The following is a 12,429-nucleotide window of genomic DNA, read 5'->3' as shown; positions in this document are numbered from 1 at the left end:
AATAACAAAGTAAGATTGTAATTGTAAATAGCAAGCAAAAAACAAGCTATACATATGTAAAATGAAGGTAAAAGAATTAACAAGAGTGTAGTTATATAATAATAAAATAATTGCAAGATGTGTAAAGCGCATACTCACATTCCTAAGGAGCATACTCTTAGCGCTTAAGAGCAAGAACGAAACAAGTTAATTGTCTATATCATTACATATTTCATTCTGATAAGTTAAAATAACTGCCCCGGGGCCCATGTTGGCTTTCGGCGGCCCTGCATACATGGTATGTTCACCACCCGCCACCTCTAGTAAAACAACATAAGTAGGGCTTCATCATCTTCACCATCAACTTCCATATCCTCATCTTCTACACCACTTAGCTCCTCAAACAAAGCACGGCTCGCATTTTCAGCGCCGAAACCTGCCCTTTGACCCTGTAACAGTCCACTGGAGCGCTCTACTTATGCTTGTGTTGAAGAATGAGCATTGATTAAACAATTTCTCCACCTCCTAGATGCCTATTGTCTCTGAAAGGAACAACCCTAACCCTAACCCTGACGTGTTCTATACACGAGGCAGGAACCCCTCACCTTGTCACTGCAAGCTTGGTGTCCTGTGGTTGTCTCCCTTTGTTTTCCCCCACCCACCTCACTGGCGGCTGGCGAGAATGGGAGGGGCCGGCATTCTCGGGGGATGCTCCAGCATCTGTGCAGGTCACTGTCCTGCCTCTCCTTGCTTATTATCATACACACACCCCGGAGGCCTTCTGTCGCATTTCACCTTTTGACCTCGCCCTGGACACGTCCACCATGTCATTATGCAAACCGTGTGTAATCCCACTCGGACCTCCCGGGCAGGCGTGCTGGCTACAACCTGGGCCAGAGACAACTCCGAGGGTCGACCAACGGGGCCTTGAGAGCACGTGGCTCGTCCTCGTGTGCCTTGACAACGCCTGCTGCTGGTGTTCACTGGAGTGTGACCGGCTGTGTAGCATCACCACACCGTGTCGGATAGACACTACAGCGGGTGGAGGAGTTGGCCGACTACACCATCAGGTTACAGTTGATGGCAAGTTGTCGGCGACTGATGGAGTTTGGAGACAAGGTGTAGTCAGAGAAGGAAACAATCAGTGAAGATGGCTTCTCGTCATTGAAGACCGCAGTGTTAGTGAAGGTAGTGCATCATCTCTGAAGTTCACCTGTCGCCGATTCACCTGGAAGTATCCAACGAGTTTTTCGAAAGGAATCTTGGTGAGTACTGTTCATTGTCGTCTGGGTGTGGGTGGGCATCAGACACGATAATATCGCTGATTTCGTCTAACAGTTGGATGGATATGATAACATTAGTCCACTTTGATTTGTTCATTAAAGGAGGTTTATCCACTGGGAGGAATGTACGGCGAGAAAAACTTTGACAAATGACATTTACCAACTGTCGTCAGTGAGAACGACATTAACAGTGACAACAACATCTGCTAATCAGTAACAGTAACAGCTGGCAGCAGCTCTGGGGATGCTCAAACAGCGACAATAATTATTAATGGTAGCAAACCCCATTATCAAAAGCCAACAATAAGTATTAATAGCAAACTTTGTTGTCGAAGCCCGACAGAGGAAAGTATTAAAATCTTCTAAATCAGGAAGCTAAACAATGTCTCTCTCTCTTAGCGAGGATGTGTGGTGGTCACATCGCATTTACTTTTAACGAACAAGTGTCAGTCACCAGCTGCTTGTGTTAGTTGGAATTTTCTTTTGTTTTTTCAAATAGAAAAACTAAGTGCAGCAGCACTGGCCACACGCCACACCCACTTAGTTTCAGGTTAATGGACATCCCTCTCCCTGTCGAGATCTTTGACTCCTAGTCTTAGATGATAAGAGAACATGTGCTTTACTGCGAAGGTGACAATTCTATAGGTGACGAAATATTTCACAAACAGAATCTTACAATCTTCACCTCAAACACCTAAACAACCAAACAACCAAACAACCAAAGCAGCATTACCGTTACCTGATGATACCTGTTGTTTCTGATGCGTTTCCTTCCCCTCATTCAAATTGCTAGATGTCGGTAGCAAAATAAAAACGTGTTTGTGTTTTATATATTTACTATATATATATTGCAGTCTGCGTTGTCTGAGAGGCTGTTTGTCGAGCCATGATACACTTGAGAAGAAAGCCGGCGAAGACATGGAGCTGGAGCTATCAAGAGAGAGGACTGAGTGGCTTTCAGTAGCTGCTAGTACAGCCATTGTTACTGCCATGATATCAGTGTTTACCATCCCAGGAAGCATTAGCTTGCAATGAGCCATCCTTCGTGGGTTGCTGCAGCCAACGGCAGCCTCCACAACCCCGGCCACCGGCTGCGGTCCCTCTCCCTCCAACCCTACAGCCAAGACTTTCACGACCTTCGACTGGCCGGCACGGTAAACACCACCTTAGTTAAGTCCGAGACATTGATTGCAGTTTGTGTAAGTGTAAACAAGATAAGGTGTAAACAAGATAAAGTGTAAACAAGACAAGCTGTGTAAACAAAAATAAGACATGTTGTCATTGTGCAAAGCTTAGTCCATAGGAAAGATACAAGCAGTACTGCTTGTCTGGGGGGAACATCTCGATGGAATCAGAAGTCGATAAGGATCGCCCCTTGGACCTGTCTTGAACGGCGATGAGCAGGTCAACAAACGATTCCCTCCTCCATCTTTGCCAACCTTTGTCGATCCTCTTCCTCTCCTTCAGGTTCTCCTAGGCTCTAGTCTCATGATCTGAAGTCGTGTGATATTCGCTTCTCAAAGTGCGCAAGCGCAGGACCTAACGGATCATGTCTGTCATATGATTGGTCACTTTTGTAAAGACAACGTGTTGCAGGCGATTGAAGCCACAAACTTCTGATTCAGCTCTTCAGTGTCATGGAGGTAGATACACCCTTACCGAGCGCTAATCAGGTAAAGTCGCTGGTTATTGGGCTGCCCCGCGGGTAGGAGGATACCAATCCGCCATTAATGTGACATGGACCATCGCCGTCTGTCAGGGGCTCGCCACGGCCCTGTGCACTTGATGCTAAAGGCGACGATAACAGCGATAATCGTCTGTCGTCGGCGGCCCCGCCACAGGACTTCTGGATGCCGGTGCTAGGCGCCCCATCCTCCCCCCCCCTCCAAATAGTTTTGCACTCCCCCTTCGCTCTCTCCATCTCCGTCGGCACAACGACGCGAAGAGAGAGAAAAATTGAGAGAGAAAGAAAGAGAAAGAGAGAAGGACGAGGTTAACATTGTTTTCAAATGTCCTCTCCTCCTTGCTAGAGGACTAAAGTCACAAGAAGTGGCTGTCAGGGGCTATAGCTAGGATGTTGTGAAGTACTGTGGAAACACGATGTTGTTATTGTTGTGTTACTGTTTCACAACTTCTAGTGATGCTGGTCGCGTGGCGATGGAGGATAGCCACGTGTCTGCGCATGACAAGCGCACATTTCCTGTTTCCGCATGCCTGCCTCCTCAACCAGCTGCTGTCAGCCTCATCCTATAGTTAGGCCAAGATTTGTCTGTGGAGGTAGTCCTTACCCTGGGGGTAATGGTGCAAACAGATACAGAAACCTCCGCACTGTGTTGTCACATCCTGGTGTCCACCCTGCTGCTGTCAGTCAACATAAGGCGACAAGTACACACACAGACAAGCACACAGACACACACACACACACAGACAAGCACATACAGTCATAAAATAAAAGTCAGTCAAACGTGAATACCCTGCATAATTGTCTCCCCCTAGTTAGTAGGCGTGAGGAGTAAGTATGGTAGCCACACAGTCATTATTCAGTTGCCCGAGGACAGGTGTTAGCACGCCATCACCTCCCACCCGTCACGTGTCTCGCGGTGCAAGCGGATGGAGATGAGGCCATTTCCGGTCGTTATCTTTAATAATGCAGACAGACTTGGAGCCACACCCGCAATGTAAGGCAAGTCAACGAGTGTGACGACTACTCAGCTGTGTCCAGTGATGACGACACTAAACGTGAGATTCGATAATTGTTTTCTCAGGTCAGGGTTAGGTCAGCACGAGACTGTTTCTCACAGACAGAGTCAAGAATCACAGTCTTCACAAAAATGTCTCAAAACATCACCAAGCACAGAAATAGAACCACTACACCCGGAATACCCACGGGTACGCTTCCACTGGCTGCAGCCTTGATGACGTCAGCAACTCCATTAACATTGTTGCCGTGGTTGTGGCCTCGTTGTGCTTGGTGTCGCCTGTGGCTGACCCCTAACCCAGGGTATGGGGGGACTGTTGACTCACAAACACAACTCCGAGGAAGACAAGACGAGGACAGTGCTGTCACCTGTCATCGTGGCTCACAATACCTCGCACCATCGGAGGTCCCCATTACAAGACACGGTGGCCGCAGTTTGATGGGGTGTCTTCCCACTGCCGTCTGATTCATCCTGGGGTACTGAGTGCGGGAGGAGACTGAAAGTGCTTCCCTGGACCTTCCACAACTCAACTGATGCTGACAGACCTCGTCTACAAATAATTATACAGTAGTCTTCCATCACTGGCAAAGTGGCCACAACTTTTGTCACGGGTAGTCTGGGCCATCAGCACCCTTAACTCAGTGTGGCACCCGCTAATATCTCAGTAAAGCTTGCAATCAAGGCCAACCTTAATCGACATTTGTACCCAACACCACAGTTCATTAAAATATAAAAGTTTTATTTAGCTCCGACCCGTGTGTGAGCTAAACCAGTTTTTTTTAACATTAAGAAGTTTATGCTGCTTCCTGTCACTAAATAAACTAAGTGTTACATCAGGAAATATCGACATTTTGTATATTTTATCATGTTTAACTTATTTTACTTCCAATTCAAAATGTCAGAACTACAAATCCAATGGAGAGGAAGAGGGCGGGAGCGAGGGAGAAGAGATAGAGATCTTCACCTGGAGAAACACATTTAATGTCCTCATTACGATCACACAGCACGCGCTGGGGAATAATTTTGCGGTTTCTGTCGTCGAATGTGACTTGCTTGAATAAAGTTTTTTTAGTGACTTCACGTGCTGTGAGGAGCGTGTGTGGAGCACAGACGACAGCGTGTCGAGTGTGAGAGCCTCGACTTTTGTACCTCTCACAGGTACATGGCTCCGGGCTCAAAGGTCAAAAACCGACATCACAAACACCGCCACGACCACCACCTTATCGCCGTGCACGCCAAGCTAGCCTCCAGCCAAGCTACCTTTATAAAAATGAGTTCGTCACATCCCACTTGTAAATGAAGCAGCTTTTAAAGACCTAGTGGGTTGCAATTATTTTTTAATGACTGGGTCAAGTCGGTCATAGTAATTTTCTAAATGGAAAATGGTAATTTCCTCAGATCTTGATAACAACTACTCAAATGTCACGTGTGTGACTTTCAACAGCCACTTAACGGCGACATGCAGATTTGTCAACACTTGTTTGTTGATATGATATTGTTTATGTTCCTTCAGCCGACACGATGGCACCCAGACTACTCCCAGACAAGGAACACATACTTTCAGAGGTCACAGAGTGCTGGTGCCACCATCAGTTCTGGACTGGAGCCGATACCAGAAGGTCGAGCAGCTGTTCATCGCCAGAAGCACGCGCTGGCCGCGGGTCACCCACGTGCAAACAATGTCAAGGACACGGCACAGCGACGTCACTCCGAAGGTGACCTCTTGGGTGACCCGGGGCGGTGGCGCTTCGTGAAGAGAGCCCCTCAGCAAGAAAACAGGAGGCGAAGCTCCCAGGGCGACTTCCAGACAGCTCGGACATCGCCGTCCGCAGCGGATCGTCCGTCCAGGCCAAGCGCAAGGTGAGTGTCATCGCCTGGCCTGACGATACCAGCGATGGTCGCATCGTGCAGGACACTCGGCCCGACCTCAGAAGACAGAGTTCGCAGGCATCTGACCCCGACCTCGCCCCGCGCCGGGTGTCCGTGCACGCGATGCGACAGAACAGCCAGACAGACGAGTGTGGGAACTGTGGAGGAAGTGACGTCAAAGTCTCGCCGAAAGAGTGCGGGGAGCCGGAGCGTGGCTGGCAGCGACATGAGCGCCGCCACTCGGAAAGCCAGCACCATCAGCTTGACAGCCACGGCCATAGACAGCAGCCAGTCTCTGGCTTCCAGAGCAACACTGGCTTCAGTGGACATCCCCCTGGACTTCCTGCAGCAGCCAGTCACGCGCCTGAACACCGTCCTCCGCCCCGTGCTGATGCTCGTGCTCGTCCTGACCCTGGCGGCCAGCCTGGGCGCCGCCCTCTACTTCGCTGTCGTCCTCAACAGTGAGTCACTGTCTGTCTATAGGCCTCACCTAGTCTCTGTAGGGTGTGTCTACCCCCAACTCTTGCTACCCAATACCTCTGTGGGTGTTATGTCCCTGTCTTTTACTATTTTTATTTTATTAGCTCCTTCTTGTCTCTAGCACTGAGGTCCTTACGAGCGTGAGTACTTCTTGACTTCAGTAGCTTTTAATGTTCAGACCTTCCATAATAAGTTAGGGTTATTTTCTTTTGCCCCTAATTCCTAGTTGTTCAAAACAGATTTCCAGAAAACCGAATAAATTAATTTTTTTAAAACTCATGATATTACGATAAACATTTTTCCATTCTGCAAAATATTATACATCAATATCAATAACATCGCATATGAGTACCCACAGGTCCGATGTGCATGGGTAGGAAGGACCTGTGGGTACTCGTATCCGGTGTGCGTGCGTTTGCACTGTGACGTTCTGTGACACACCCGAAACACTGCTGTTCTCGGCATGTCACCCTGTACATCAAATGTTAGTTTGTGTATGTGATGTTTGTAAATCAGATGTTGCCTTGTGTACCCTACACCCGAAACGTGCGCGTGCTTGCATGTATGTTTACAACTGTAACCGCCATGTATTTGCTTTTGCAGGAGCGCAGGCCAGAGAGATAGGTGAGTTGTCCTGGTAACGCATAGAGTCCTCGGGGTGGGTGGAGAGACTGACTGACACCATTACAGGTAGACAGATCAAGGGGTGAAACGATAGATGGGCAGTTGACAGGTGCTACAATTATTGAGTAAATATGATAAACCAGATAAACCTGAAATTTGCTTCTGTCTGCGGCTCGAAGATTAACGAATTAATAATCATCAAAATTGAACATAATTGTAGACACTTGGCAGAAAGCACACCTTGTTGAACAGAAAGTAAATACTGATATAATATATTTTGCCATACAGGGCACATTTCAGGTACCTACATTAAAACGGTTTATTACATTTACAGCATACCTGCGGGCTACTCTGAGGCTTCCCCTGCAGGAGTCGGAGTACCAGAGCCTCGTGGTCCAGCCATCGTCCCAAAAGGAGGAATTCGGTCAAGAGTTCTGCAAGTGGGTAAGCATTCCTTCACACCTGTCACACCAGAAATAGAGAAAACAGAGGTTTATACTGAGGGCACGAACTGGGTTTACACGATTGACAAACGGCTGTACACACGGAGGAAAGTTTACAATGAGACAAGTGTCTGAGTTTTTGTGTTTACTTGCCGAGTGATGTAACACCCTGTGCCATGGTTCATGTATATACATAGGTCATGTTATTTTTAGCCTTGTGATGAGTTCTTTCTCCTCGTCAACGTCGTCATCTTTATCAACTTACACAACAACAACAACAACATTGATATGAAGACAACCATCCACCTTTTGTACTTTTCTGTTCTTTCTCATACTTACAGATTGACCAGCGCTATCAGACAAGTGTTTTAGCTTCCAAGTACAGAGGCTGCAGGGTCTCCTCTCTAGAGTAAGTGTGGCTGTCACCTAATGTCTAACTAGAGTAAGTGTGGCTGTAACCTAATGTCTAACTAGAGTAAGTGTGGCTGTAATTTAAAGAGTAACTGTAGCTGTGGTCTTACATACAATATAAAGTGTCACTGTAAATATATATAGTAGTCTATGTGCAGAAAGGGGACTGGTCGAAAAAATAATAAAAATAAAAATATTAATAATAATAACAAACATGATTTACACAGCATTCTCTAGTCGCCAACAGTTGTTTACACCTTGTGTGTGTGTGTCAATGTATTCTCCAGTCACAAGAATTGTTTACACCTTGTGTTTACACCTGTGTGTGTCCATGTATTCTCCAGTCACCAAAGAGTTGCTGTTCCTGCTGTACTTCTACAAAGCGCAGAACGTGACGTCACAAGAGGTGCGAGAGGACGTCATCATTACCGTGCTGACGTCATCTGCTACCAACGAGACAGGTGGCGTGGTGATCCTAGACAGAGTGCATGTCCAGGTAAATATTTGCGGGAAGTCAGGTGGGAATAAATTATACAGCGCCACCACTTTAACCCTTGACACCAAGCAAGGGAAACAATCCAGCTAAGAAATAAGTCTTTAATACACGAACGTCTGTGGGCGTCACATGGTGTTGACCTTACTGAACTACGTATCGACCCTTGACCTGTTTATGGGGGTGTCGTTGTTAGTCACACCCGGGGTGCCCAACACCGTGTCAACTGATATCGCACTGTTTGTGCAGGCGAGCGCCATCACCGTCTTGTCGCTGACCGTGTCCACCCAAGGACCTGAGGCTGAGGTCAAGGACACGGTGCGTGACGGGCACAGCAGCGCACAGTCGTCTCTGAGGACATCTTCCGTCACGTCACTAACCCCAATGTCAGCCACACCTCCCAGTGTCACACCAGTCACACCCTCAGTGTCACGCCAGCCACACCTCCCAGTGTCACACCAGTCACACCTCCCGGTGTCACGCCAGCCACACCCCTCAGTGTCACGCCAGTCACACTTCCCGGTGTCACGCCAGCCACACCCCTCAGTGTCACGCCACCTACCTACGCCAGTACTGGTAAGTGAACCTTTCAAACTCTTAACCTAAATGCCAGACCTAGCTTGGTTCATCATCATCATCATCACTCCCTTACCTGGTACCGTAGGACCGACTGCAGTTACTGTGGTAGTGGTGGTGGGGTAGGGAGGGCACGCGGTGACACACAGCAGCAGGAACGTGACAAGGAGGCCAGTCATGAGCACCTTCGAGATGTTCCCCCGTCCTGCGGCCTGACCTGACAAACCTTTGATGTTTGTGAGCCAGGTTTTCTTTCTTCTTTTGTTTACCTCTACGGGATCCTCCCTGCACGCACCACTGGAGGCTGAGCCAAGTCAGTTGAGGTCATTTGATGGCAGCAGCAGATGGTCATTTGGGTTGAATGCCTGAGTCCTCTCCTCCATTTCAGTCAGCAGGATCCACGTTTCGCGACATCAGAGCATGATGGGAACCACCAGGGACTCGTGAGCTTGATGACAGCTTAGACTTGTCCTTGTAGTCGGTGTGGACATTGCTGCTGTCGTCATTGGACGTTAGATGCACGCCGCACAGCTTCCATCCTTCCAGAGTGTGTGCACCCGGGTATCTCAAACTCTGCACCTCTACAAGTTGAACACCCTGGCTTGCGATTTTGTTTGCCGGATGGTGTTCACCGTGATGGCACCCTTGTCCGTGCTGATGTCCATCCTGTACCCGCTCGCTTGTTGGTGAGGGATTGTCCCTCCCTGTTATGACGTATATAATGTATATTCTGTCCGTCACCAGATTTGAAAGACTGCCAAGAGGAAGGCAGGGAGGGTTTAAGTCTTAAATTAGAGACAAACGCTGGTCCTTCGTGATTGTTAAATATTGACTACAACAAAGTAAATTGTAATGTTTAGTATTAGCTTACTGGACGCAGGTTTGATGTGGGAAAAGCGTCTATGTGCTCACCATCTTAGATTGTGTGTGTTTGTGAGAGAGAGACACACACACTTATTACAATCAAAGCAACAAATGTCATAGTTCATGTTATTTTAGGTCAGCTTCACTTTTTTAACGCATCTGCAGCAGCCACTACCTCCTTGACCCCAGTTGCAGCAAGGGATCCATTACACCCGTGTCTACCCGACGAAAACGAAAAGCGTTACCGCTACCCGGGTAGCTGCAGCATTTTCTTCCAGTGCCTGCATGGACGTGCAATCACCATGGCGTGCGATTCGAGCCTCGTCTTCGATGTCACTCTCAATGTGTGTCAGGTCACGACCCCAGACTGCCACGAGACGTCCGCCACAACTCAGGACAGTGGTGAGGCTTTCTTCTGAAATCTCTTGCGAATGGAGGAGGTATTCTGTCGCTTTCTCTCTTCCTCGTCCTCCTCCTCGTCGTCGTCGTCCTCCTCCTCCCCCTCCTCCTCCTCCTCCTCCTCCTCCTTTGTTGTTGTTGTCTATAGTTATACATACCCGGTGAAGTTCACTTTCAGGCCAATAAAACAATCGTCTGACATAACCGTTCAAAGTGGATGCCAAACAAATAATAAAAAATTAATAAATGTTACGCGAAACTTGTCAGAAAATGGACGAGCATTCAGTCAGTTGTTGTTAGAAGCAATGCTCATGGAAGAGATTGCCGAGCCAGTTACCATGGTGACCTCGTGACCTCGTGATGAAAATCCTACTTATCTCTTCCGTCCCACCAACAGTTTTTTTCTTTCTTTTCTTAACCCGGTGCAGCTTTATCTCCCTCGTTCTGTCCCGATTCTTCTCTTTTTGTTTTTGTCATTTATTTGCCAGTCAGGTATAAAGCTGTTTATTTATTTCGTGGTTTTACTGAAATATAATATCACGAGATTTTTCTCTCTTATGCCAGTTATGTGGATGTGTAGCAAATCACAATGTGCACACTGTCTATAACAGTTTATGTGTTAAGTGACTCAGATAATATTTACTTCAGTGGCAGTTTCATCCAGCTGTTGAGGCCTCGTTGTCGTATCCTATAAGATGTTTTGAGTGCGATTGCTGGACAGAAAAACCTGCTCACCGGGTGTTTAAACTTCTGTCTGTCTTACAGATGCAGCCAGGCCATGCGAGAAGATGAGTGGCATGTACTACCCACACCCTGCAGCATGCAACCTCTATATTCAGTGCAGCAACAACATCACAAATGTCAGGATATGTCCTGATACCTTGTATTCAACCCTGACACCTCAACCTGTATCCCACTCACACCAGACTTTGTGTGTCCTTAGTGTACCCGTCCACTGTACACCCTGGTACTTGTTCCACCCCTACTTCAGCTTTGGTTTTTTCCCTGGGTTTTTTTGGCTTCTTCGTGTTAGAAGTGTTTTGCATTTCACAATCTTCTTTGCCATGATACAGTCTTCTTTATGGTTACAGAGAAGTGTTTCAGTATAATGTTTTGTGTGATAACACGCCATTTACAAAAGTCTGTGTATGTACAGACAGTGGAACCTGTTCATCTCGTCAGTTGAAACTTGTTCAACTCGTCCTTGTTCATTCATCTCCTCACAAAAAAAGCATATTTGCTTTTTACATTTTGTTCAAGGATCACTCAAATGTACAATACATGATATACAGACATCAGTCACAACTGTGTGACATGGAACTCACACCTAGGTCAGAGCTGTGTTCACTCTGTGTTTTGGAATTAAATCTTGTTTCAGTCGGACTCGTTGTTAGTCATACAAACTGTACAGTTAGTTTAATAAAAAGTTTTCTTTCCTTTATTTCAGTATAAGCTTTACTGACTATGTGGATGATGAGCATTATATGGACTGTGGATAAGAGGTGTAGACTGTGGATAATAACACTTAAACATTGAGAATGGCAGAGGTGCACTGCTAAGACAGTTTGTACAGACTGGACTGGGATGTAAACCAGAACATTTGAACTTGTGTGTATCAGTTCATACCCAGGTCAGACCACAAATAATCTGAACTGTGTATGTTGTTGTCTAAACCTGATGTTACTCATAGAATCCATTGTACTTATTTCTAATATTTTGGTTGTGCTACTCCATATAATGTATAATTTTTTCCTTCATGTCTCACAAAAACTGAACATTTTTACACTTTCTCAAACAGAACGAATCTAAGATGTATCTTCTTTTAGGTGAGTCATGTAAATAAAGTGTACAGTAAGCATGTATCTCTATCTTCTTATATACATGTATCCGCACAGTTTTGATATCTAGACTTGAAAACACATTGTGGGCAATTTATTTTATTTAATAACAGTAACTAGGTGAACTTACTTTGGTTTTGGATGTCACAACTTGATAGGCTTGTGTGTGTGTGTTTTCAAGTGTGTCTGGTTTTTTATTATTGTTTTTTTAAGTGTGTGTGGTTTTTTGTTGTTTTGTTTTTATGTGTGTGTGTGTGGTTTGCTGCCTTGTACGCGATCAACTCGTGTAGTCGGTTAGTACGTGTGCTACAGTTGTCTTCCCATGTTGAATGTACCCAATGAAGTAGGCAGGGATGTCCAATCACAACTGCGATCCAAAGACCTGGCCTGGGAGGATGTCCTGGGAGGACACAGTGGAACGACTCCGTTATCCAAGGAGACATCAAGATCAAGGCCCGGGGCAGTGCTCGC

At 46.6% G+C, this 12,429-nt stretch overlaps 2 protein-coding genes across 2 annotated transcripts; both read left to right on the top strand.

Annotated features, from left to right (window-relative positions):
• Positions 1–683: 683 nt before the first annotated feature.
• On the top strand, positions 684–8,656 carry LOC112555897. The gene is made up of 8 exons (XM_025224467.1): positions 684–1,244; positions 2,117–2,416; positions 5,475–6,291; positions 6,914–6,934; positions 7,269–7,378; positions 7,719–7,786; positions 8,133–8,284; positions 8,531–8,656. Exons 3-8 carry the CDS (start codon positions 5,856–5,858, stop codon positions 8,578–8,580), a joined length of 837 nt encoding a protein of 278 aa, XP_025080252.1. The 5' UTR covers positions 684–1,244; positions 2,117–2,416; positions 5,475–5,855; the 3' UTR covers positions 8,581–8,656.
• Positions 8,657–8,658: 2 nt separating this feature from the next.
• Positions 8,659–12,110, top strand: LOC112555898. Its single transcript, XM_025224468.1, has 3 exons — positions 8,659–8,857; positions 9,887–10,123; positions 10,886–12,110. Exons 2-3 carry the CDS (start codon positions 10,024–10,026, stop codon positions 11,227–11,229), a joined length of 444 nt encoding a protein of 147 aa, XP_025080253.1. The 5' UTR covers positions 8,659–8,857; positions 9,887–10,023; the 3' UTR covers positions 11,230–12,110.
• Positions 12,111–12,429: the final 319 nt, after the last annotated feature.

Source organism: Pomacea canaliculata, linkage group LG14 (genome assembly GCF_003073045.1).
Source record: "Pomacea canaliculata isolate SZHN2017 linkage group LG14, ASM307304v1, whole genome shotgun sequence".
Taxonomy (NCBI): Eukaryota; Metazoa; Mollusca; class Gastropoda; order Architaenioglossa; family Ampullariidae; genus Pomacea; species Pomacea canaliculata.
This window is presented reverse-complemented; position numbering and strand designations above follow the sequence as displayed.